The 27,652-nt window shown below is 43.8% G+C and overlaps 1 protein-coding gene across 2 annotated transcripts in view; it reads right to left on the reverse strand.

Annotated features, from left to right (window-relative positions):
* The window catches only part of LOC139264315 (acidic amino acid decarboxylase GADL1-like), a 158,441-nt gene that overhangs the window by 68,980 nt on the left and 61,809 nt on the right, over positions 1 to 27,652 (reverse strand). For both annotated transcript variants that reach the window (XM_070880582.1, XM_070880581.1), the window contains 5 exons: positions 24,695 to 24,749; positions 18,511 to 18,627; positions 15,694 to 15,758; positions 13,203 to 13,284; positions 11,249 to 11,448 (listed from right to left, as the gene is read on the reverse strand). In XM_070880582.1, the coding sequence (XP_070736683.1) occupies positions 11,249 to 11,448; positions 13,203 to 13,284; positions 15,694 to 15,758; positions 18,511 to 18,627; positions 24,695 to 24,749 (519 nt within the window). The remainder of the gene's footprint in view (positions 1 to 11,248; positions 11,449 to 13,202; positions 13,285 to 15,693; positions 15,759 to 18,510; positions 18,628 to 24,694; positions 24,750 to 27,652) is intronic.

Below are 27,652 nucleotides of genomic sequence, written 5' to 3' on the forward strand. Positions count from 1 at the left end.
CAGACCCACGGAAATACAGCAGACCACAGTAATAGAGCAGACCAACAGTAATACAGCAGGACCCACAGTAATACAGCAGACCCACATTAATATAGCAGACCCACAGTAATACAGCAAGCCACAGTAATACAGAAGACTACAGTAATACAGCAGACCCACAGTAATACAGCAGATTACAGTAATACAGCAGGACACAGTAATACAGCAGACTACAATAATACAGCAGGCACACAGTAATACAGCAGACTACAATAATACAGCAGGCGCACAGTAATACAGCAGAGTACAGTAATACAGCAGACAACAGTAATAAGGCAGATGACAGTTTTACAGACCACAGTAATACAGCAGGCCCACAGTAATAAAGAAAGACCACAGTAATACAGCAGACCCACAGTAATACAGCAGACTGCAATAATACAGCAGACCCACAGTAATACAGCTGACCCACAGTAATACAGCAGGACCACAGTAATACAGCAGGACCACAGTAATACAGCAGACCACAGTAATACAGCAGACTACAGTAATATAGCAGACTGCAATAATACAGCAGACTATAGTAATACAGCAGACCCACAGTAATACAGCGGACTACAGTAATACAGCAGACCCACAGTAATACAGAAGACTGCAATAATACCGGAGACCCACAGTAATACAGCTGACCCACAGTAACACAGCAGACCACAGTAATACAGCAGACTACAGTAATACAGTAGATCCACAGTAATACAGCAGAACACAGTAATACAGCAGACTACAGTAATATAGCAGACTGCAATAATACAGCAGACTATAGTAATACAGCAGACCCACAGTAATACAGCAGACTACAGAAATACAGCCGACCCACAGTAATACAGCAGACTGCAATAATACAGCAGACCCACAGTAATACAGCAGACCCACAGTAATAGAGCAGGCCGACAGTAATACAGCAGGACCCACAGTAATACAGCAGACCCACAGTAAGACAGCAGATTACAGTAATACAGCAGGACACAGTAATACAGCAGACTACAGTAATACAGCAGGCACACAGTAATACAGCAGACTACAATAATACAGGAGGCCCACAGTAATACAGCAGAGTACAGTAATACAGCAGACGACAGTAATACAGCAGATGACAGTTTGACAGCAGACCACAGTAATACAGCAGGCCCACAGTAATAAAGAAAGACCACAGTAATACACCAGACCCACAGTAATACAGCAGGACCACAGTAATACAGCAGATTATAGTAATACAGCAGACCCACGGAAATACAGCTGACCCACAGTAATACAACAGACCCACAGTAAAACAGCAGACTACAGTAATACAGCAGACTACAGTAATACAGCAGACTACAGTATTACAGCAGACCCACAGTAATACAGCTGACAACAGCAATACAGCAGGCCCACAGTAATACAGCAGGCCCACAATAATACAGCACACTACAGTAATTAGCAGTTGCACAGTAATACAGCAGACTATAGTAATACAGCAGACCAGAGTAATACAGAAGGACCACAGTAATAAAGCAGACCCACAGTAATACAGCAGGCCCACAGTAATACAGCAGACCCATGGACATACAGCAGACCACAGTAATAAAGCAGCCCCACAGTAATACAGCAGGACCACAGTAATACAGCAGACCCACGGAAATACAGCAGACCACAGTAATAGAGCAGACCAACAGTAATACAGCAGGACCCACAGTAATACAGCAGACCCACATTAATATAGCAGACCCACAGTAATACAGCAAGCCACAGTAATATAGAAGACTACAGTAATACAGCAGACCCACAGTAATACAGCAGATTACAGTAATACAGCAGGACACAGTAATACAGCAGACTACAGTAATACAGCAGGCACACAGTAATACAGCAGACTACAATAATACAGCAGGCCCACAGTAATACAGCAGAGTACAGTAAAACAGCAGACGACAGTAATACAGCAGATGACAGTTTTACAGCAGACCACAGTAATACAGCAGGCCACAGTAATAAAGAAAGACCAGAGTAATACAGCAGACCACAGTAATAAAGCAGCCCCACAGTAATACAGCAGGACCACAGTAATACAGCAGACCCACGGAAATACAGCAGACCACAGTAATAGAGCAGACCAACAGTAATACAGCAGGACCCACAGTAATACAGCAGACCCACATTAATATAGCAGACCCACAGTAATACAGCAAGCCACAGTAATACAGAAGACTACAGTAATACAGCAGACCCACAGTAATACAGCAGATTACAGTAATACAGCAGGACACAGTAATACAGCAGACTACAATAATACAGCAGGCACACAGTAATACAGCAGACTACAATAATACAGCAGGCGCACAGTAATACAGCAGAGTACAGTAATACAGCAGACAACAGTAATAAAGCAGATGACAGTTTTACAGACCACAGTAATACAGCAGGCCCACAGTAATAAAGAAAGACCACAGTAATACAGCAGACCCACAGTAATACAGCAGACTGCAATAATACAGCAGACCCACAGTAATACAGCTGACCCACAGTAATACAGCAGGACCACAGTAATACAGCAGGACCACAGTAATACAGCAGACCACAGTAATACAGCAGACTACAGTAATATAGCAGACTGCAATAATACAGCAGACTATAGTAATACAGCAGACCCACAGTAATACAGCGGACTACAGTAATACAGCAGACCCACAGTAATACAGAAGACTGCAATACTACCGGAGACCCACAGTAATACAGCTGACCCACAGTAACACAGCAGACCACAGTAATACAGCAGACTACAGTAATACAGCAGATCCACAGTAATACAGCAGAACACAGTAATACAGCAGACTACAGTAATATAGCAGACTGCAATAATACAGCAGACTATAGTAATACAGCAGACCCACAGTAATACAGCGGACTACAGAAATACAGCCGACCCACAGTAATACAGCAGACCAGAGTAATACAGCAGACCCACAGCAATACAGCAGGCCCACAGTAATACAGCAGATCCACATTAATATAGCAGAATACAGTAATAAAGGAGACCACAGTAATACAGCAGACCACAGTAATAAAGCAGGCCTACAGTAATACAGGAGACCACAGTAATACAGCAGACCCACAGTAATAAAGGAGACCACAGTAATACAGCAGGACCACAGCAATATAGCAGACCCACATTAATACAGCAGACCCACAGTAATACAGCAGGCCCATAGTAATATAGCAGACCCACGGAAATACAGCAGACCACAGTAATAGAGCTGACCCACAGTAATACAGCAGGATCCACAGTTATACAGCAGACCCACAGAATTACAGCAGACCCACAGTAGTACAGCAGACCCACATTAATATAGCAGACCCACAGTAATACAGCAGCCCCACAGTAATACAGCAGACCCACGGTAATACAGCAGACCACAGTAATAGAGCAGACCCACAGGAATACAGCAGGACCCACAGTTATACAGCAGACCCACAGTAATGCAGCAGACCCACAGTAATACAGCAGACCCACATTAATATAGCAGACCCACAGTAATACAGCAAGCCACAGTAATACAGCAGGCCCACAGTAATACAGCAGACTTCAGTAATACAGCAGGGCCCACAGTAATACAGACTACAGTAATACAGCAGACCCACAGTAATACAGATTACAGTAATACAGCAGGACACAGTAATACAGCAGACGACAGTAATACAGCAGACGACAGTAATACAGCAGACCACAGTAATACAGAAGACCCACAGTAATATAGCAGACCCACAGTAATACAGCAGACCCACAGTAATACAACAGACCCACGGACATACAGCAGACCACAGTGATAGAGCAGACCCACAGTTATACAGCTGACCCACAGTTATACAAGCAGACCCACATCAATATAGCAGACCCACAATAATACAGCAAGCCACAGTAATATAGCAGACGACAGTAATAAAGAAAGACCACAGTAATACACCAGACCCACAGTAATGCAGCAGGACCACATTAATACAGCAGACTACAGTAATACACCAGACCCACGGAAATACAGCTGACCCACAGTAATACAACAGACCCACAGTAAAACAGCAGACTACAGTAATACAGCACACTACAGTAATGCAGCAGATGCACAGTAATACAGCAGACCCACAGTAATACAGCAGACTACAGTAATGCAGCAGACTACAGTAATACAGCAGAGTGCAATAATACAGTAGACCCACAGTAATACAGCAGACCGCAATAATACAGCAGACTACATTAATACAGCTGACCCACAGTAATTCAACAGGCCCACAGTGATAATAGCAGGCCCACAGTGATACAGCAGGTCACAGTAATACAGCAGACTACAGTATTACAGCAGACCCACAGTAATACAGCAGACAACAGCATTACAGCAGGCCCACAATAATACAGCAGACTACAGTAATTAGCAGACCCACGGTAATACAGCAGACTAGAGTAATACAGAAGGACCACAGTAATACAGCAGACTGCAATAACACAGAAGACCCACAGTAATACAGCAGACCCACAGTAATACAGCAGACCCACGGACATACAGCAGACCACAGTAATACAGCAGCCCCACAGCAATACAGCAGACCCACGGAAATACAGCAGACAACAGTAATAGAGCAGACCAACAGTAATACAGCAGGACCCACAGTAATACAGCAGACCCACATTAATATAGCAGACCCACAGTAATACAGCAAGCCACAGTAATACAGAAGACTACAGTAATACAGCAGACCCACAGTAATACAGCAGATTACAGTAATACAGCAGGACACAGTAATACAGCAGACTACAGTAATACAGCAGGCACACAGTAATACAGCAGACTACAATAATACAGCAGGCCCACAGTAATACAGCAGAGTACAGTAATACAGCAGACGACAGTAATACAGCAGATGACAGTTTTACAGCAGACCACAGTAATACAGCAGGCCCACAGTAATAAAGAAAGACCACAGTAATACAGCAGACCCACAGTAATACAGCACACTGCAATAATACAGCAGACCGACAGTAATACAGCTGACCCAGAGTAATACAGAAGGACCACAGTAATACAGAAGACTGCAATAATACCGGAGACCCACAGTAATACAGCAGACCCACAGTAACACAGAAGACCACAGTAATGCAGCAGACCACAGTAATACAGCAGAGTGCAATAATACAGCAGACGACAGTAATACAGCAGATCCACGGTAATACAGCAGACACACAGTAATACATCAGACTATAGTAATACAGCATATTACAGTAATACAGCAGACCCACAGTAATACAGCGGACTACAGTAATACAGCAGAGTGCAATAATACAGCAGACTACAGTAATACAGCAGACGCACAGTAAAACAGCAGACTACAGTAATACAGCAGACAACAGTAATATAGCAGACTGCAATAATACAGCAGACTACAGTAATACAGCATACTACAGTAATACAGCAGACTACAGAAATACAGCGGACTACAGAAATACAGCAGACTGCAATAATACAGCCGACCCACAGTAATAGAGCAGACCCACAGTAATATAGCAGACCCACAGTAATAGAGCAGACCCACAGTAATACAGCAGGACCCACAGTAATGCAGCAGACCCACAGTAATACAGCAGACCCACATTAATATAGCAGACCCACAGTAATACAGCAAGCCACAGTAATACAGCAGGCCTACAGTAATACAGCAGACTTCAGTAATACAGCAGGCCCACAGTAATACAGCAGGACACAGTAATACAGCAGACTACAGTAATACAGCAGGCACACAGTAATACAGCAGTTACAGTAATACAGCAGACGACAGTAATACAGCAGACGACAGTAATACAGCAGACCACAGTAATAAAGCAGGCCCACAGTAATGCAGAATATCCACAGTAATACAGCAGACCCTCGGACATACAGCAGACCCACATCAATATAGCAGACCCACAGTAATACAGCAAGCCACAGTAATACAGCAGGCCCACAGTAATACAGCAGACTTCAGTAATACAGCAGACCCACAGTAATACAGCAGATTACAGTAATACAGCAGACCCACAGTAATACAGCGGACTACAGTAATACAGCAGAGTGCAATAATACAGCAGACTACAGTAATACAGCAGACGCACAGTAAAACAGCAGACTACAGTAATACAGCAGACAACAGTAATATAGCAGACTGCAATAATACAGCAGACTACAGTAATACAGCAGACTACAGAAATACAGCGGACTACAGAAATACAGCAGACTGCAATAATACAGCCGACCCACAGTAATACAGCAGACCCACAGTAATACAGCAGACCCACAGTAATACAGCAGATCCAGTAATACAGCAGGCCTACAGTAATACAGGAGACCACAGTAATACAGCAGACCCACAGTAATACTGCAGGCCCACAGTAATACAGCAGATCCACAGTAATATAGCAGATTACAGTAATACAGCAGACCACAGTAATACAGCAGATCCAGTAATACAGCAGGCCTACAGTAATACAGGAGACCACAGTAATACAGCAGACCCACAGTAATAAAGGAGACCACAGTAATACAGCAGGACCACAGTAATATAGCAGACCCACAGTAATACAACAGACCCACAGTAATACAGCAGGCCCACAGTAATACAGCAAACCACAGTAATACAGCAGGCCCACAGTAATATAGCAGACTCACGGAAATACAGCAGACCACAGTAATAGAGCAGACCCACAGTAATACAGCAGGACCCATAGTTATTCAGCAGACCCACAGAATTACAGCAGACCCACAGTAATACAGCAGACCCACATTAATATAGCAGCCCCACAGTAATACAGCAGACCCACAGTAATACAGCAGACCCACAGAATTACAGCAGACCCACAGTAATATAGCGGACCCACATTAATATAGCAGACCCACAGTAATAGAGCAGACCCACAGTAATACAGCAGGACCCACAGTAATACAGCAGGACCCACAGTAATGCAGCAGACCCACAGTAATACAGCAGACCCACATTAATATAGCAGACCCACAGTAATACAGCAAGCCACAGTAATACAGCAGGCCTACAGTAATACAGCAGACTTCAGTAATACAGCAGGCCCACAGTAATACAGCAGGACACAGTAATACAGCAGACTACAGTAATACAGCAGGCACACAGTAATACAGCAGTTACAGTAATACAGCAGACGACAGTAATACAGCAGACGACAGTAATAAAGCAGGCCCACAGTAATGCAGAATACCCACAGTAATACAGCAGACCCTCGGACATACAGCAGACCCACATCAATATAGCAGACCCACAGTAATACAGCAAGCCACAGTAATACAGCAGGCCCACAGTAATACAGCAGACTACAGTAATACAGCAGACCCACAGTAATATGGCAGATTACAGTAATATAGCAGGACACAGTAATACAGCAGACTACAGTAATACAGCATGCACACAGTAATACAGCAGAGTACAGTAATACAGCAGACCACAGTAATATAGCAGACTTCAGTAATACAGCAGACCCACAGTAATACAGCAATTACAGTAATGCAGCAGGACACAGTAATGCAGCAGGACACAGTAATACAGCAGACTACAGTAAAACAGCAGGCACACAGTGATACAGCAGACTACAATAATACAGCAGGCCCACAGTAATACAGCAGAGTAAAATAATACAGCAGACGACAGTCATACAGCAGGCCCACAGTAATACAGAAGGACCACAGTAATACAGAAGGACCACAGTAATACAGCAGACCCACAGTAATAGACCCATATAGCAGACTACAGTAATACAGCAGACGACAGTAATACAGCAGACTACAGTAATACAGCAGGACACCGTAATAGACCAGACCCAGGGAAATACAGCAGACCCACAGTAATAGAGCAGACCCACAGTAATACAGCAGACCGCAATAATACAGCAGACTACAGTAGTACAGCTGACCCACAGTAATTCAACAGGCCCACAGTGATACAGCAGGTCACAGTAATACAGCAGACTACAGTATTACAGCAGACCCACAGTAATACAGCAGACAACAGCAATACAGCAGGCCCACAGTAATACAGCAGGCCCACAATAATACAGCAGACTACAGTAATATAGCAGACCCACAGTAATACAGCAGACTATAGTAATACAGCAGACCAGAGTAATACAGAAGGACCACAGTAATACAGCAGACTACAGTAATACAGCAGACTGCAATAATACAGCAGACCCACAGTAATACAGTAAACCAGAGTAATACAGCAGAACCACAGTAATACAGCAGACTACAGTACTACAGCAGACTACAGTAATACAGCAGACCAGAGTAATACAGCAGGACTACAGTAATACAGCAGACTGCAATAATACAGCAGACCCACAGTAATACAGCTGACCCACAGTAATACAGCAGGACCACAGTAATACAGCAGGACCACAGTAATACAGCAGACTGCAATAATACAGGAAGCCACAGTAATACAGCAGACCACAGTAATACAGCAGACGCACAGTAATACAGCAGATCACAGTAATACAGCAGACCCACAGTAATACAGCAGGACTACAGTAATACAGCAGACCACAGGGATACAGCAGACCCACAGTGATACAGTAGACCCACAGTAATACAGCAGATCACAGTAATACAGAAGACTACAGTAATACAGCAGGCTCACAGTAATACAGCAGACTACAGTAATATAGCAGACTACAGTAATACAGCAGACCAGATTAATACAGCAGGACCACAGTAATACAGCAGGACCACAGTAATACAGCAGACCCACAGTAATACAGCAGACTACAGTAATACAGCAGGCCACAGTAATACAGCAGACCCGCAGTAATACTGCAGACCCACAGTAATACAGCAGACCCACAGTAATACAGTAGACCCACAGTAATACAGAAGACTACAGTAATACAGCAGGCCCACAGGAATACAGCAGACTACAGACCACAGTAATACAGCAGACCAGAGTAATACAGCAGACCAGAGTAATACAGCAGATCCACAGTAATAAAGCACACCACAGTAAGACAGCAGACCACAGTAATACAGCAGACCGCAATAATACAGCAGGCCCACAGTAATACAGCAGACCACAGTAATACAGCAGGACCAGAGTAATACAGCAGGCCCACAGTAATACAGCAGACTGCAATAATACAGCAGACCCACAGCAATACATCAGACCCACAGTAATACATCAGACCCACAGTAATACAGCAGACCCACAGTAATACAGCAGACCCACGGTAGTACAGCAGACTACAGTAATACAGCAGACCCACAGTAATACAGCAGGCCCACAGTAATACAGCAGACCCACAGTAATACAGCAGACTGCAATAATACAATAGGCCCACAGTAATACAGTAGACCCACAGTAATACAGCAGACCAGAGTAATACTGCAGACCAGAGTAATACTGCAGACCACAGTACTACAGCAGACCACAGTACTACAGCAGACCAGAGTACTACAGCAGACCCACAGTAATACAGCAGACCACAGTAATACAGCAGGACCATAGTAATACAGCAGACTACAGTAATACAGCAGAGTGCAATAATACAACAGACCCACAGTAATACAGCAGACCACATTAATATAGCAGACCACATTAATACAGCAGACCAGAGTAATACAGCAGGTCCACAGTAATACAGCAGGCCACAGTAATACAGCAGACCTCAGTAATACAGCAGACCAGAGTAATACAGCAGGACCACAGTAATACAGCAGACCGCAATAATACAGCAGACTGCAATAATACTGCAGACCCACAGTAATACAGCAGGCCACAGTAATACAGCAGACATCAGTAATACAGCAGACCAGAGTAATACAGCAGGACCACAGTAATACAGCAGACCCGCAATAATACAGAAGACCCACAGTAATACAGCAGACCCACAGTAATACAGCAGAACAGAGTAATACAGCAGACCAGAGTAATACAGCAGGACCATAGAAATACAGCAGACCCACAGTAATACAGCAGACCCACAGTAATACAGCAGACTGCAATAATACAGCAGTCCCACAGTAATACAGCAGACTACAATAATACAGCAGACCCACAGTAATACTGCAGAGTGCAATAATACAGCAGACCCACAGTAATACAGTAGACCCACAGTAATACAGCAGACTACAGTAATACAGCAGACCAGAGTAATATAGCAGGACCACAGTAATACAGCAGACCAGAGTACTACAGCAGACCCACAGTAATACAGCAGACCACAGTAATACAGCAGACTACAGTAATACAGCAGACCAGAGTAATATAGCAGGACCACAGTAATACAGCAGGCACATGCAGCTGGTACAAAGATATACATGAGTGAAATTTAATGGCTAGAGATTTGTCACATCTAATCTCCTCCATTCATTGGTTGGTTTTACTGGGTACACCTTCACTTTTGACGTTTTATATTTTTAATTCCTTTTTTTCTGCTTTAATATTGAAGATGATCTTACAACGTCTTGTCCTTCTCCACATTTGTCTTTTATTATAGGGTCGTTCCTCTCTTTAACATGAGCTCCATTGTCTACTTCTACCCTTTGGTCAGCAATAACCATTGATGTTTTGCAAAGTATTAGTCCCTTCCATCTCCAAATCCAGTTCCAATTACGGATATATTTTGCACCCTGTCTGCAATAGACTGCATGAAAGGGTGGTGGAAGCAGATTCAACGGTAGCTTTCAAAAGACAATTGAGTAAATACTTGAAAAGTAAACATTTTCTGGGCTATGAGGTAAGAGTAGGGGAGTGTGACTAATTGGATAGTATTTTCAAAGGGCCAGCACAGGCATGATGGGCCACATGGCGTCCTCTGTGTTATATGATTCTATGTGGAGGTCTAAGTATTGTTTTAGGTATCATGTTTACAAAGTAAGAGTACATATATTAGACATTTTGCGACATTTAACTGTGAGCATGGTTCAAAGGATACACTCAGTGCAATGACTAGTGCAGAATGAGAGAGTATTGGGCTCAGCTGAGTTGCCCCTTACCCCAATGCTCCCTACCCCCTCACTCAATCTAAGCTGGCACGTGCACGATGGGCCGAACGGTCTTAATCTTTGCTGTTCTTCCTGTCTAAGCTCTTTCATTAAGTTTGGCAGGATGTCACAACACAAACATGGATCAGTAATACCATTTCAGTCAGATGTTATTGTCGAGGCTCAGCTAGTCATGGTTAATATCCTACCTGGCAGATGCAAAAGCCCGGTTGACTCTCTCCTCCAGTCCACTTGATCCAACAGCCTTCCATGTCAACCAGAATTTGAAAGAATCAGCCCTCCGGCTGCACTGGATCGACTTGTCACCTTTATCATAATCAACATTGTAGAACTTATCCTGTTGGAAGAGGTACATTGCCTGACCAGCGTGGCATCTGTCTATCAAGCCCTGAAAAAGAGAAGCCAGAGATGAATAAATATATGCGATACTGATGACACAATTGAAAAGGTCAACGCACTTGAAAATACACCAAGCATTTTTGTAATTGAAGAGTTTGTTGATGCTCTCCTGACACTCAACATAGCACTGGTGCTCCCTTTATAACTTCCACTGGCAAAATTTCCAATTCTACACTTGTTTCTAGAACAACAACTTGTATTTATATAGCGCCTTTAATGTAATAAAACGTCCCATTATAAGACAAAAAAATTTGAGTATGAATCCTTCTGGCTTCTCCCCAATTCCATTGGTTTCTATGGTCCAATTCTGTTTGCAACCATTCGCCACAGGCAAGTGCTGAGCGAGCCTCTGCATCTCTGACTTTTGCAAAATGTTGCTAAGTTCTTACTGAATTCACCTCGTCCACAAAGTGAAGCTAGCTGAACAAATCGGCTAAAGGTGTGTGTAAAACTGTTCGTTCAAACTTCAAACTATTGTCTGTGATGAGGCTAAAGGAGCCTGGCTAAATTCACTCCACTGTGACACTGCTGATTTAAGCTGGCATTGTGTTTCACGATTAAACTTTCATCATCAAATCATTATCTAATAACAATGGTGGACGTGTGCATAGCAGTAACGTTACAATTTAAATCCAGCTAATGTGTCCGTATTCTCTGACTCAAGCCTGCCTACCTTGTTGTTTTGAATAATATATACAGTCTCGGCTTTCATTACAAAAAATGGTCAACCATCCACTTGAGTACAACTGACATCAATTGAGCGCAAGACAAAGGTCTTTATAATATAAACAAAAAGCAATCGGTAATGTGGTCGGTGAGACAGGGTACCAATTATTAATAAATTGATTGTATATTATACAGCCATTCCTCGCGCATGAACATGAATACTGAGTATGGGTGGACTGTTTGACCATGGGGGTTGGAGGGGGTTGGACATGTGTGTGAAGACACGATCACGACCGAACCAGATCGTGTCTTCACACACATGCCTTCTAGCGGGAATTGCTGGATAAGTGATCAGGAGCACAAACTGGATCTTTTCCTTCCTAGCACAAGGGGCGGCCTATCTTTACATGAAGTCAACAATATGGCTCTGATCAGTTGGACCTTGAAGGTGTAATGGAAAAATGTCAGCAAACCTGGAGTAACCAGTTCCAGAATTTCCCAACATATGGGGTGAAGTCGAAGTAGGAGAACCCAACACATCCTGGTAATCAGTGATTAGGTTCCATGATTTGTTGATATTGTAAATGCAATCAGTAACTTGGGCAATTTCTAGCATTGGTAACCTTGGTAACTAAACAGTGAAGGCAGCACATTACCATCGCAGAAATGCAGTGAACTAGCTGTTAAAGTACCAAAACTAGTGGACAAACAAATCAACAACTTTTTTGCTTGCCTAACTTCATGTAAATAGTGTGTGCTTAACTGGCTCTGATAGGAATACTCTGAATGCTGACATGAGTTTTTTTCTGCCCAATTAATTGAACTGTAATTCTCATGGGTTCCAGTAACCAAATGTTTAACACGGTCACTTCACACAAGCGTGTGAAAATGAGCAAGAACAGTCCCGTAAATCCCTACACTTGTGTCCCATGCTGAAGAAAGTTGATACTTTCCAAACAATTTGACAAGTAGAGGCAAGTGTCACCTCATTAAAATGTCCTTTGGGCTGGATTGAGTCCTAATTGGTTTCCTTCAGTCTCAGTGTTTGATTGACTGCAAGCAGTAATGAATACTCACTGTGTTATCCTTCAGAAGAAAAGCACAGCATTGGATACCGGCCATCAGCATCTTGTGTGGATTCCAGGCAACAGAATCAGCCCTGAAGAAAAATAAACAGGGAGCGTGCCATTCAAGTAGAGGAAATATAATCAAAACACTGTGCAATGACTAGAAAGGGCCAGAACCATCTGAAATGGATGGGGTGTCATCTCATTGTTAATCAGTGGCTCACAGTCCAGCAACAGCTCGATATTAACATTTTCATTTTTGCTTTCAAATCCCTCCATGGCTTCATCCCTCCCTATCTTTGTAACCTCCTCCAGCCTTACAACCCTCTGAGATCTCTTTGCTTCTCCAATCCTGCCCTCTTGCACATCCACAATTTTCAGCGATCCACCATTAACAGCTGCGTCATCAACTGTCTAGGCCTTGTGCTCTGGATCTCTCCCTCTACCTCTCCACCTCTCTCTTCTCATTTAAGACGCTCCTTAAAACCTACGCCATTGACCAAACATTTGATCAACGGTCCTAATATAATATTTTTGGATATTAAGGGAATCAAGGGATATGGGGATAGTGCAGGAAAGTGGGGTTGAGGTAGAAGATAATCCATGATCTCACTGAATGGAGGAGCAGGCCCGAGGGGCCAAATGGCCTACTCCTCCTCCTATTTCTTATGTTCTTATGTTAAAGGCAGGTGGTAAAAAGGAGTATGGCATTGTTTCTGCTCTGCAGGATGATCTTGGAGTAGTAAGCGATTCTGGCCCAAAACAGACAGCAATGCTATAGCTTGGGCTTGAGAAAATCCTGTCACCGGATCTGGTAGCGGACAGTCACAATATGAGATCACCGAGTACGTTAAAACTTACAATCCACTGATGTGAGGTGGCGAAGGTGGTTGTTGTTCCAGAGAAAGTGGTAGATGTTGAAGGCCACCCAGAATCTGGGATGGGCCCCAAGCGTGTGGATGGTGGAAGTGAGGCAATTGTAGAGGAGATCAAGGAGGTGTCAATATCACCATGAGTGGCAGACCAGAGGAAAGGGTGCTCAGATTTAGAGAGAGCACTAGAGAATGAGTGGGCAAAAGGTAGATGGAGAGTGGCAATGAAGGGACTGGGTGTTGTCAGGAGGATGTGTAGGAGATATGGATTTGAAGAGATGGTTGAAGAGAGCTCTGTCAATTATAGAGACCTCAAAGTTTTCAAAGCCACATGCGATGTTGAGATTGGGGGGTGGTCATGTATGGATGGGCAGTCGATGTGGAGGGTAAGGTTGAGAGAGGAGAGCAGGGCAAGGAAGTCAACAGACGTGAGGGAGAGTGAACAGGTGGAGATTAAAGTCACTAAGGATGAAGAATCTCTTAGTGCAGAGGCAGCAGTGGGCCGGAGGGAGATTTCAGTGAAGGACGTGCATAGCAAGGTGGTTAGATGAGGATGATCTTAAAGTAGGAGCATGAGTAGACTATACGACCTCTCAACCCTGCTCCATAATTCATTAAGATCACGGCTGATCTTTCTACCTCAACTCCACTTTCCCGCCCTATCCCCATATCCCCGATTCCCTTAGTGTCCAAAAATCTATCGATCTCAGTCTTGAATATACTCAACGACTGAGAATCCACAGCCTTCTGGGGTAGAGAATTCTAAAGATTCATGAACCACTGAATGAAGAATTTTCTCCTTGTCTCAGTTCTAAATGGCCGATCTCTTATCCTGAGGCTATGACCTCCTAGTTCTAGACTCAGCAGCCAGGGGAAACAACCTCTCAGCATCTACCCTGTCAAACCCTCTAAAAATGTCATATGTTTCAATGAGATCGCCTCTCATTGTTTTAAACTCCAGAGCATATAGGTCCATTCTACTCACTTTCTCCTCATAGGACAGCCCTCTCATCCCAGGAATCAATCTAGTGAAACTTCGTTGTAGCGTCCGAGCTCTCCTCACATCACCCAGCCCTTTCCACCCACAAACAAAAACCTTCTGCCCACTCACTCTCGAGTGCCGAGATGAATGGAAAGAAGCCAGTTAGGGAACTAGATCCTGAGATCCCATCTTGATACAATTCTAATACTATACCATATATTGAACTGACAAAAGCTGAAAGTGTATATAAAATACTTTACTTTTTTTTATCATGAATGTAAACATTTTGAGCTTGGAAGGGTGAGGAGGGCCAAATTTAATCTGTTGGTTCTAATCACCTCAATTTCCAAAACCTGAGAAGCAAATTGTGCTCAGTTTAGCAACGTTCTTATCCGAAGAAACTGAGGCAAGTCATAGAGTCACTGCTGAAACTGTCATGTCTGCATGTGTGTATATGCGCGTGTGGGGGAGGGGACCTCCCAAACTGATTAGCAATTCCTGTTTTGGTACTTTGCAAAAAACAATACAAGGGGCGGTTAAAAGTGAAAGCTTTTACACTTACAGGCAAGAATTCCTACAGTGCTGTTTTGCATGTTAGAGATCAGTTAGTACTTTTAGTAGTGACTGGATACCCAAGTTGCATTTACCTGTGGATACCATTCAGAAGAGAACGATGTTTTTTGGATATCAAAGCACTGCCTCCCCATGATGCCTGGAGAAAAACAATGAAAGGTATACACCATATTATAAGATTAACACTACATTACAAGATGCACACTACATTACACAATTTACACTGCATTATAAGATATACACTACTTTGTAAGATATTCAATAATGTTGAAGGTGCAGAGGGATCAAGAGAGGTTATAGCCTTGAACTCACTCCCATGTATCTGTTAGTGTTTTTATGAGTCCATGGGTATACACTTGCTCTAATGTTTAAAAATAAACTTTCAGCTATTGATATGTGTAATTATTGTTTAAGATGTTGCAACTTTTATTAAGAATATCAATACTTCGGAGCAAATACGCCTGCTAATGGTGACCTCTAGGATGTATTTTCCACATCCGTTCACTCTAATATATTTGCCAAGACTCACTTGTTGGTTGTCAAGATTCATTTGTAGGCTGTAAAACTCAGGTGGGTTGTAAAGCTCAGGTGGGTTGTAAAGTTCAGGTCGGTTGTAAAGCTCAGGTGGGTTGTAAAGCTCAGGTGGGTTGTAAAGTTCAGGTGGGTTGTAAAGCTCAGGTGGGTTGTAAAGTTCAGGTGGGTTGTAAAGCTCAGGTGGGTTGTAAAGTTCAGGTCGGTTGTAAAGCTCAGGTGGGTTGTAAAGCTCAGGTGGGTTGTAAAGCTCAGGTGGGTTGTAAAGTTCAGGTCGGTTGTAAAGCTCAGATGGGTTGTAAAGTTCAGGTGGGTTGTAAAGCTCAGGTGGGTTGTAAAGTTCAGGTGGGTTGTAAAGTTCAGGTGGGTTGTAAAGCTCAGGTGGGTTGTAAAGTTCAGGTGGGTTGTAAAGCTCAGGTGGGTTGTAAAGCTCAGGTGGGTTGTAAAGTTCAGGTCGGTTGTAAAGCTCAGGTGGGTTGTAAAGCTCAGGTGGGTTGTAAAGCTCAGGTGGGTTGTAAAGTTCAGGTCGGTTGTAAAGCTCAGATGGGTTGTAAAGTTCAGGTGGGTTGTAAAGTTCAGGTGGGTTGTAAAGCTCAGGTGGGTTGTAAAGTTCAGGTCGGTTGTAAAGCTCAGGTGGGTTGTAAAGCTCAGGTGGGTTGTAAAGTTCAGGTGGGTTGTAAAGCTCAGGTGGGTTGTAAAGTTCAGGTGGGTTGTAAAGCTCAGGTGGGTTGTAAAGCTCAGGTGGGTTGTAAAGTTCAGGTGGGTTGTAAAGTTCAGGTGGGTTGTAAAGCTCAGGTGGGTTGTAAAGTTCAGGTGGGTTGTAAAGCTCAGGTGGGTTGTAAAGCTCAGGTGGGTTGTAAAGCTCAGGTAGGTTGTAAAGCTCAGGTCGGTTGTAAAGCTCAGGTGGGTTGTAAAGCTCAGGTGGGTTGTAAAGTTCAGGTGGGTTGTAAAGCTCAGGTGGGTTGTAAAGTTCAGGTGGGTTGTAAAGCTCAGGTGGGTTGTAAAGCTCAGGTGGGTTGTAAAGCTCAGGTCGGTTGTAAAGCTCAGGTGGGTTGTAAAGCTCAGGTGGGTTGTAAAGCTCAGGTGGGTTGTAAAGCTCAGGTGGGTTGTAAAGCTCAGGTCGGTTGTAAAGCTCAGGTCGGTTGTAAAGCTCATGGGCTAGAAATTCGGTATCGCCCCGGTTGGGTCGCTAACTTTTGAGAAGTTGGAATTTTAGCGCCAGACTCTAATCAGTCTCGCTGTCCGCTAAATTCAGTCCCAGCACTCAAAGAATGCAGGGGAGTGCTAAATCTGGCGCTAATGGCGTGGGTGAGTGGCTTTAGGCTCCAAGCGATAACGAATATGAGGTGTGTAATCGGCAGTGAGCATTGGCAAAGGCGCCTGCCAGCCATTAAAGGGGAGGGCTGGTGGAGTCTACACACCAGCCCTCAATGATTCAGGGAGTCCAGAACGGCGATATGCTGTGGATGAAATGCAAAGTCCTTTGACGGCCCGCAACACTCCGGGGACTAAGTAGCCTTTATTTGACTGCAGATACATCCCGTTCTCTCTGCCACTCATAACTGACCTTTGGAACGGAAGTTGCTTGACAGCTGGGGCGCATCCCTTTAAGAAGAGCCGTGCTAGCCGCCAGCCAGCTGGTTCACGCCTCCACTCTCTGGTGTTGTCGGCGCGATGTGCTGGGGTGGGGGGGCTACTGAAGTTTGTGGATCGGGCGCCCAGCGAGCGTGCAGCGACGTCACGATCTGAATGGCGAAAGGTACCGAGGCGCTAACTGTTTGCCGTGCGGTGCAGGATTCACCCCGCTGTGGCGTTACCACCTGAGCACCCCATTAGCGCCCCCGCCAGGCGCTAACATGCCGAATTTCTCCCCCATGTATTTTCCACACTGGTCAGGCTTTCACAGACAGTGAAAAAATACATAACTGAAAGTTGCTGGTATCCAACCTTTTCTGAAATAAATTCAGTTTTGCAGGAAGTGAATGGGGTCAAGTCTAACCTCATAAGCACGTAAGGGAGATTAGGGTTGGAAAAGGCAAGTCTACAAAGCCCATTCTCTCCACTTAGGTTAAACAACACTAAGAAGTTCCTTCGCATACTTCTCCGGAAATAAAAATCAAGTCGCACAATTAACATCTGTGCAACCCCCAATGCTCCTTCTCAACAGAATCTACCTCTCGCAGAACAGCTTCTCCTCTTTATTCCCTTTCCCCACAGCCTCACGCATTTAACAGCCCTAACCTTTGGGATCACGTGAGTTGCATAATGGGAAGTGACACATCCTGATCTCCCTTATGAAAACAGCCCACGTTCAGTTTGTACATCTCCTAACTATCAGTTCAAATACATTGGACACTCACATCAACATGGAGCCAGATTCCATGTGCTTCACAGATATCTGCAATCTCATTCAGAGGGTCAAACGCTCCCAGTACCGTGGTTCCTGCAGTGGCGATGACTATAAAAGGCAAAGCCCCCTGTGGAGTGAACGCAAGAAAAAGAGCATTCATTACAGATGTTAGCTGTGATAGGCCAAAGAAAAAAGAAAGCCTTGCATTTATAATGGCCATTAAATTCCACCAGGATTCTCCTCGGTCTTCCTTCATAACTCTGGCAGTAGAGTGGCGTAAGTCCAGATTACCAGGTTCCGCCAGGTCTCTGCCGCTTCCCAATGGGTTCCGCCGTTCCCTGTCGGTATTATGATGTGGAGTAGGGGAGAACTCTTGCGGAACTTCAGGACCAAAGGTCTCTTCTCAGCATTTCAAAAGTACTTCACATATAATGAATTACTTTGAACTGCATTGGTCCTGCATGCGTAGGCCAGTGTAGCAACAATTGTATGCACAGCAAGATTCCCCCAAAAAAGCAATGAGATGAATCACAATATAAACATTTATAACGCTACCTGTACCAGCCAACCATGGGCTCTTTAGAAAGCAGGCACAGCTTGTCGGAAGAAAAATACAATTTGCCACCAGGACCAGGAATTTCCCCTGAGCTGCTCCCACTCCGCTGCCATAACTTCACCAGAAAACCGTAAATCATCTGTAGTGGCTCACAAGATGCGAACTTCACAAACCAGACTCTCTGTGCCAGAAGTGCAAATTCATTAAATTACTCCTATAATGAAAATTAATCTATCCTCATTTTTTTTTTAAATAATGAAATTCTCCTTTGATTCCGTTCTTGTCCAGGTCACACAAGTATGTCACAAGGTTTGAATATGGAAAAGCTAATTGGCCAACTGAAATATTTTAGAAATATTTTCTTGATACTTTTCGTAAACCTGAGCCACTGCCACTGCTGAAGCACTTCCTCTCCCCCGGGAGCTCACACTGAGACAGAGCCAGATAGGAGCGCTTGGAGGCACATTACACAGCTCCAGTGAGCACAGCAATTGGTTACGGTGCCTGGATCCATCTGCAATAGTAGTTTTTTTGGCCAGACATTAGACGCAGGGAGTTTAACTGATGATCCAACTTTTAAGAAAAAAAGACAAGAACAGGGCTTGAGGTAGGTAGGCAGGTGTCTCTGAATAGAACTCTCATGTCAGGTGATGAATCATAACAGCTTACAGCACAGAAGGCGGCTATTCAGTGCCTTCATACATATGCTGGCTCTTTGATGGAACTATCCAATTAGTCCCACTCCCTTGCTCTTTCCCCATAACTCTGCATTTTTTTCTTTTCAAGTATATCTCCAATTCCCTTTTAAAAGTTACTATCGAATGGGCTTCCATCACCCTTTCTGGCAGTGCATGTCAGATGATAACACACTGGGTAAAAAAATTCTCATCACCCCTCTGTTTCCTTTGATGGTAGAGTTTTTTCCAACAAAGGCACCAGCCGAAATCTTCACTCCCGCCCAATCAGAATTTTCCCCTTCTCATTGTCATAATTTCAATTATGTTCATAAATGTTTAGCCCGGGCGACATAAGGGATTGCAGCATATGTAACTCTACTGTTGTTGCCAAGTTAAGTTAATCTAAGAGTTAAGTCATGGCAGGAGAGCTCGGACACGTGTCAAGCTCCTCCTGTGCTATGTGGAAAGTCAGAGACGCTTCCAGCGTCCCTGACGACTACATGTGCGGGAAGTGTATCCGGCTGCAGCACCTGACAGACTGCATTGCGGCACTGGAGCTGCGGGTGGATTTACTCTGGAGCATCCGCGATGCTGAGGATGTCGTGAAAACCACGTTTAGTGAGTTGGCCATACCGCAGATAAAGGTTAGACAGCCAGCTAGGGGATGGGTGACCAACAGGAAGAGCAGTAGAAGATCATCCCCCTGCAAAACAGATACACCGTTTTAGATACTGTTGAGGGGGATGAATCATCAGGGGAGAACAGCAGCAGCCAAGTTCATGGCACCGTGGGTGGCTCTGCTGCACAGGAGGGCAGGAAAAAGAGTGGGAGAGCTATAGTGGTAGGGGATTCTATTGTAAGGGGAATAGATAGACGTTTCTGCGGCCGCAGTCGAGACTCCAGCTTGGTATGTTGGCTCCCTGGTTAAGGGTCAAGGATGTCTCGGAGCGGCTGCAGGACATTTTGAAGGGGAAGGGTGCATATAGGTACCAACGATATAGGTAAAAAACGGGATGAGGTCCTACAAGACGAATTTAGGGAGCTAGGAGCTAAATTAAAAAGTAGGACCTTTAAAGTAGTAATCTCAGGATTGTTACCAGTGCCATGTGCTAGTCAGAGTAGGAAACGCAGGATAGCTCAGATGAATACGTGGCTTGAGGAGTGGTGCAGAAGGGAGGGATTCAAATTCCTGGGACATTGGAACCGGTTCTGGGGGAGGTGGGACCAGTACAAACCGGACGGTCTGCACCTGGGCAGGACCGGAACCAATGTCCTAGGGGGAGTGTTTGCTAGTGCTGTTGGGGAGGGGTTAAACTAATATGGCAGGGGGATGGGAACCTATGCAGGGAGACAGAGGGATGTAGAATGGGGGCAGAAGCAAAAGATAGAAAGAAGAAAAGTAAAAGTGGAGGGCAGAGAAACCCAAGGCAAAAAGCAAAAAGGGCCACATTATAGCAAAATTCTAAAGTGGCAAAGTGTGTTAATAAGACAAGCCTGAAGGCTCTGTGCCTCAATGCGAGGGGTATTCGTAATAAGGTGGACGAATTAACTGCGCAGATAGCTGTTAACGGATATGATGTAATTGGCATCACGGAGACATGGCTCCAGGGTGACCAAGGTTGGGAACTCAACATCCAGGGGTATTCCACATTCAGGAAGGATAGACAGAAAGGAAAAGGAGTTGGGGTAGCGTTACTGGTTAAAGAGGAAATTAACGCAATAGTAAGGAAGGACATTAGCTTGGATCATGTGGAATCTGTATGGGTGGAGCTACGGAATACCAAAGTGCAGAAAACGCTAGTGGGAGTTGTGTACAGAGCACCAAACAGTAGTAGTGAGGTTGGGGACAGCATCAAACAAGAATTTAGTGATGCGTGCAATAAAGGTACAGCACTTATCATGGGCGACTTTAATCTATATATTGATTGGGCTAACCAAACTGGTAGCAATGCGGTGGAGGAGGATTTCCTGGAGTGTATTAGGGATGGTTTTCTGGACCAATATGTCGAGGAACCAACTAGAGGGCTGGCCAACCTAGACTGGGTGATGTGTAATGAGAAAGGACTAATTAGCAATCTTGTTGTGCGAGGCCCCTTGGGGAAGAGTGATCATAATATGGTAGAATTCTTTATTAAGATGGAGAATGACACAGTTAATTCAGAGATTAGGGTCCTGAACCTAAGGAAAGCTAACTTCGATGGTATGAGACGTGAATTGGCTAGAATAGACTGCCGCGTGATACTTAAAGGGTTGACGGTGGATAGGCAATGGCAAACATTTAAAGATCACATGGATGAACTTCAACAATTGTACATCCCTGTCTGGAGTAAAAATAAAACGGGGAAGGTGGCTCAACCGTGGCTAACAAGGGAAATTAAGGATAGTGTTAAATCCAAGGAAGAAGCGCAAAAATTGGCCAGAAAAAGCAGCAAACCTGAGGACTGGGAGAATTTTATAATCCAGCAGAGGAGGACAAAGGGTTTAATTAGGAGGGGAAAACAGAGTACGAGAGGAAGCTTGCTGGGAACATAAAAACTGACTGCAAAAGCTTCTGTAGATATGTGAAGAGAAAAAGATTAATGAAGACAAATGTGGGTCCCTTGCAGTCAGATTCAGATAAATTTGTAATTGGGAACAAAGAAATGGCGGATCACGAAGGAAGACACAAATAACCTTCCGGAAATACTAGGGGACCGAGGGTCTAGTGAGAAGGAGGTACTGAAAGATATCCTTACTAGGCGGGAAATTGTGTTAGGGAAATTGATGGGATTGAAGGCCGATAAATCCCCGGGGCCTGATAGTCTGCATCCCAAAGTACTTAAGGAAGTGGCCCTAGAAATAGTGGATGCATTGGTGATCATTTTCCAACAGTCTATCGACTCTGGATCAGTTCCTATGGACTGGAGGGTAGCTAATGTAACACCACTTTTTAAGAAAGGAAGGAGAGAAAACGGGTAATTATAGACCGGTTAGCCTGACATCAGTAGTGGGGATAATGTTGGGATCAATTATTAAAGATGAAATAGCAACGCATTTGGAAAGCAGTGACAGGATTGGTCCAAGTCAGCATGGATTTATGAAAGGGAAATCATGCCTGACAAATCTTCTAGAATTTTTTGAGGACGTAACTGGTAGAGTGGACAAGGGAGAACCAGTGGATGTGGTGTATTTGGACTTTCAAAAGGCTTTTGACAAAGTCCCACACAAGAGATTGGTGTGCAAAATTAAAGCACATGGTATTGGGGGTAATGTACTGACGTGGATAGAGAGCTGGTTGGCAGACAGGAAGCAGAGAGTCGGGATAAACGGGTCCTTTTCAGAATGGCAGGCAGTGACTAGTGGGGTGCCACAGGGCTCAGTGCTGGGACCCCAGCTATTTACAATATACATTAATGATTTGGATGAGGGAATAGAGTGTAATATCTCCAAGTTTGCAGATGACACTAAGCTGGGTGACGGTGTGAGCTGTGAGGAGGACACTAAGAGGCTGACGGGTGACTTGGACAGGGTAGGTGAGTGGGAAAAATGCGTGGCAGATGTAGTATAATGTGGATAAATGTGAGGTTATCCACTTTGGTAGCAAAAAGACAAAGGCAGAATATTATCTGAATGGCGACAGATTAGGAAAAGGGGAGATGCAACGAGACCTGGGTGTCATGATACATCAGTCATTGAAAGTTGGTATGCAGATACAGCAGGCGGTGAAGAAGGCAAATGGTATGTTGGCCTTCATAGTTAGGAGATTTGAGTATAGGAGCAGGGAGGTCTTATTGCAGTTGTACAAGGTCTTAGTGAGGCCTCACCTGGAATATTGTGTTCAGTTTTGGTCTCCTAATCTGAGGAAGGACATTCTTGCTATTGAGGGAGTGCAGCGAAGGTTCACCAGACTGATTCCCGGGATGGCAAAATTGACATATGAGGAGAGACTGGATCGACTGGGCCTGTATTCACTGGAGTTTAGAAGGATGAGAGAGGATATCATAGAAACATATAAAATTCTGACGGGACTGGACAGGTTAGATGCAGGAAGAATGTTCCCGATGTTGGGGAAGTCCGGAACCAGAGGACATAGTCTAAGGATAAAGGGTAAGCCATTTAGGACTCAGATGAGGAGAAACCTCTTCACTCAGAGAGTTGTTGACCTGTGGAATTCCCTACCGCAGAGAGTTGTTGATGCCAGTTCATCGGATATATTCAAGAGGGAGTTAGATATGGCCCTTATGGCTAAAGGGATCAAGGGGTATGGAGAGAAAGCAGGAAAGGGATACTGAGGTGAATGATCAGCCATGATCTTATTGAATGGTGGTGCAGGCTCGAAAGACCGAATGGCCTACTCCTGCACCTATTTTCTATGTTTCTATATCCCAAAATGCTGCTCCATTGCTCATTCCTGAAGGGTAAGATCCAAGTTGAACCTTCTTACAGATGTTTCACAACTGTAACAGGAACACAGAGTCAGGAGTAGGCCATTCAGCCCCTCGAACCTGCTCCGCCATTCAATTAGATCATGGTTGATCTGGATCTTAACACCATCTACCCACTTTGGTTCCGTAAACCGTGATGCCCTTAACTAACAAAAATCTATCAATATCAGTTTTGAAATTTTCCATTGACTCCCAGCCTCAATAGCTTTTTTGGGAAACACGAGTTCCAGATTTCCATTACCCTCTGTGAAGACAGCTTTATCAAAAGCTTTTTCTCGGGCTGCATTTACAACTGTAGTGTCAGTGCAGAATTGTTTCACTTCGTACCAACGTTAAATTGTAGTGCAAGTACAAAGTTAGCACCTAACCGGAGGTCCAGATTTACACAACTACTCTGGACTGCTTTAGATTGAATGCATCTTCAGTAGTTTCTTGCTAATTAATTCCACACATACACACCCCTCCTCCCCTTCAAAAGAAACATTCAGCACTTTGCAAGCGATGGCTTGATTTCTGTTAGATTCCCAAGACACTCACTTCTTCCTTGGCTCTTTGGATTTCCTTCTCCAGCTCTTCCGGTATCATCTTCCCTCTGAACAAACAAAGATTAGATAGGTCAAGCAATGCTAGCATCAGTGCAAAAATGGTTTCACTTTACAACCATAACTTGTATTTATATAGCATCTTTAACATAGTAAAGTGTCCCAAGCCACTTCACAGGAGCATTATCAAACACTATTTGACACCGTGCCACATAAAGAGATATCAAAGAGGTGGGTTTTAAGTAGCGTCTTAAAGGAGAGAGAGGTTGAGAGGCGGAGAGATTTAAGGAGGGAATTTCAGAGCTTAGGCAGCTGAAGGCATGGTCGCCATTGGTGGATCGATAAAAATTGGGGAGGTGCAAGAGGCCAGAATTGGAGGAGCACAGAGATCTCGGAGGATTATAGGAGGAGGTTACAAGCAATCTCTCGATCTCATGCGTGACAAAATATGGCCCACACCAGTCTATGGATACAAATGGACTCCCTGTTAATCCCAACCATTTAAAGAAAGCTTACACTCAGATATGCCCCCAAGTTAATTCTCCACTTATTACACATTATATATGAGGTTTTGCTTTAACAAGAACACTTGGATATTTTTCTCAGTGCTGCTCTATGTTAGTTGAGAGGCCTCTGCCAGTTGTTAAATTAGTCCAACGGAAGTCTAGCAGCAACACCAACCAGTTACCAAATTACAAAACTAGATTTGTCTGGAATGCATGATCCCATTTAAACTTTATTTGTTGACTTTTTTTGAAGGTTCCTGTTATCATTGCAAAATATGTAATATTTTGGCGTACATTTTCTCAGAGCATGTCATTTTTTTTTAATTCTCTCCTTTTTGCAATTTTTCTCTGTGTTTGCAAGAGCTAACTGTATCAAGGGCTCCTCACTCTGCTATAAAAATATACCAGAAACCTAAGCAGTAAGAAGTCAAGCTTCCCCTTCTGCGCGAGAGTGAAAATGAGAGAGAAAATGAGTGTGTATTATCTTTGGGAAGTGAGGTACATAAAAGGTTCAAACTGGGATAGGTTTAACTGTGGAGCAGTGTCAGCTTCAGGGAATGGGTTCATTTATCATATAAACAGGCTCTTAATTTGACCTAATTAAATAATCTGCTCCCTTTTTGACCAATTCACCATATCAGCAATGTTTGATGAGGAATTATTGTTCTTTCTGATGCATGGGTGATTATTTACAAATACTTCGCTTTAATCTTGAACAAATAATATAGTCTGTAAAGACCAAAAGTGGAAGGGGAGAAAATACCTTTACTTTTAATAAAAGGAAAAATAATGATAGTGTTTTTTCTGCCTGTGAACGGATGCCCGAGCTCTTGCTTGACCTGGCAATGCACGCGATTTGTTACAGTTAAATAACCAATGGGGATAAAAGTAGATTTAATTTCTCATATGACTGACTTTCAGAGTTGTACACCTCCATCAAGAGGCAAAAACAAAGATCCAGCAAGAAGTACAAGAGATGTTGCTCCTGTCGGGCAATTATGTCATCTGAAATTCCTTTGTGCCCATGAAATCATTAGTGTCTGATGTGTAACAGCAGCTAGTATGTGCACAAATTGATAGCAGCTCCCAGAGTAGACTACTGGGGCTAACTAGAACTGCCAACCCATCCCATTTTATACTTTCATTGCTGGGAGAAAGATAGTAACGTAACAACAGTGTCAGACAGGAGAAGACTTTCGGTCCATCTAGCTCATCCAGCCATAGTGTTCTCTTGGTGTATTTCTAGTAACCCTGAGTGACATTTGATGACAAGAACCTGTTTAGTTCCTTCTTGAAACCAATTACATTTTCTTGGTCCACCAAGTTCACATATGTACCACGCTTCTCACATACATTTGCATGTCATTTACACCGCTGCACCTTCTTCGGGCACGGTCAGCTGTAGCCACCAGAAAAAAACAGTGGCAGTTCAGGTACAGTGTCTTCAGGGGCAGAATGGGGAGGGAATGGTTCAGCAACTATTTTTCACCTGCATTGCAACCATTTTCAGGAGTTATTTGGGATCGGGGCAGAGGAAAATCTACGCTTCTGTCACTCTCTATCTCTCTCTGTATCTCTGTGTCTAGCTCTAGCTCGCTCTCTTTCTATCTCTCCCTCTCCTTCTCCCTGTGTGTTTATCTCTAACTCCCTCTCACTGCCTCTTTTATATTCTATTTCTGGGCACAAATCCTCAATCATGCAAACCTGCTCGGAGGAGCACTATCTTCCCGTGATAGCACGTGAAACAGCTGCACATTATTTTGATCCAGTAGACAACACATACAAATGAACAATGGAGCGTTTCATATTTAAAACATCATGCGATTATAAACAGACCAAAAAAGAAAGCTTTTGTCAAACATGTTTGGGAGGAAAACCATGCTCCTTTAATTAGTACAGCTTCACTGTTGTACTGCTGAGCTATAACCCTTCGTAGGTACAAATTGAAATGATTTTCTATTCATTAACACCATTTCCAAGAAGCACTTGCACGCTTTGCCAGCCTTGCAACCCTATAGCTGTTTCCAGGTAAACGCTGTAGGAGTGGAGCCAGGCCAACTCAACATCAACTTAACATCTTCTGAGGGCGAAATTGAGTCAGTTCAAACTTGCCTATGGGCATACACTGCAAGAAGATGAGAGCAAGAAGATGAAGGCTTTGAACACAATCATTACCACACCAAATAGACCTTTTCATAAGCTTCAGACAAGTCTTTTCCCATGAACACTGAAAGACCATCTCAAATTCTCTGGAACACCAGCTCTTGCTGTGATGGGTCAGATAGTTGAAAGGTTACAATGTCACAAATACACCTGTGACTCTTTTTTTGTCACTAATGGTGGTTCAGGTAGTGTTGCATCAGAAACAGGTTTTCCATTTCCAAACAATGCAACAACAACAAAAAGCACTTGCTCACTATTCTGGACAGTGTTCTGCGCTGTGCTTT

The sequence above is a fragment of the Pristiophorus japonicus genome, chromosome 5 (assembly GCF_044704955.1).
Source record: "Pristiophorus japonicus isolate sPriJap1 chromosome 5, sPriJap1.hap1, whole genome shotgun sequence".
NCBI lineage: Eukaryota > Metazoa > Chordata > Chondrichthyes > Pristiophoridae > Pristiophorus > Pristiophorus japonicus.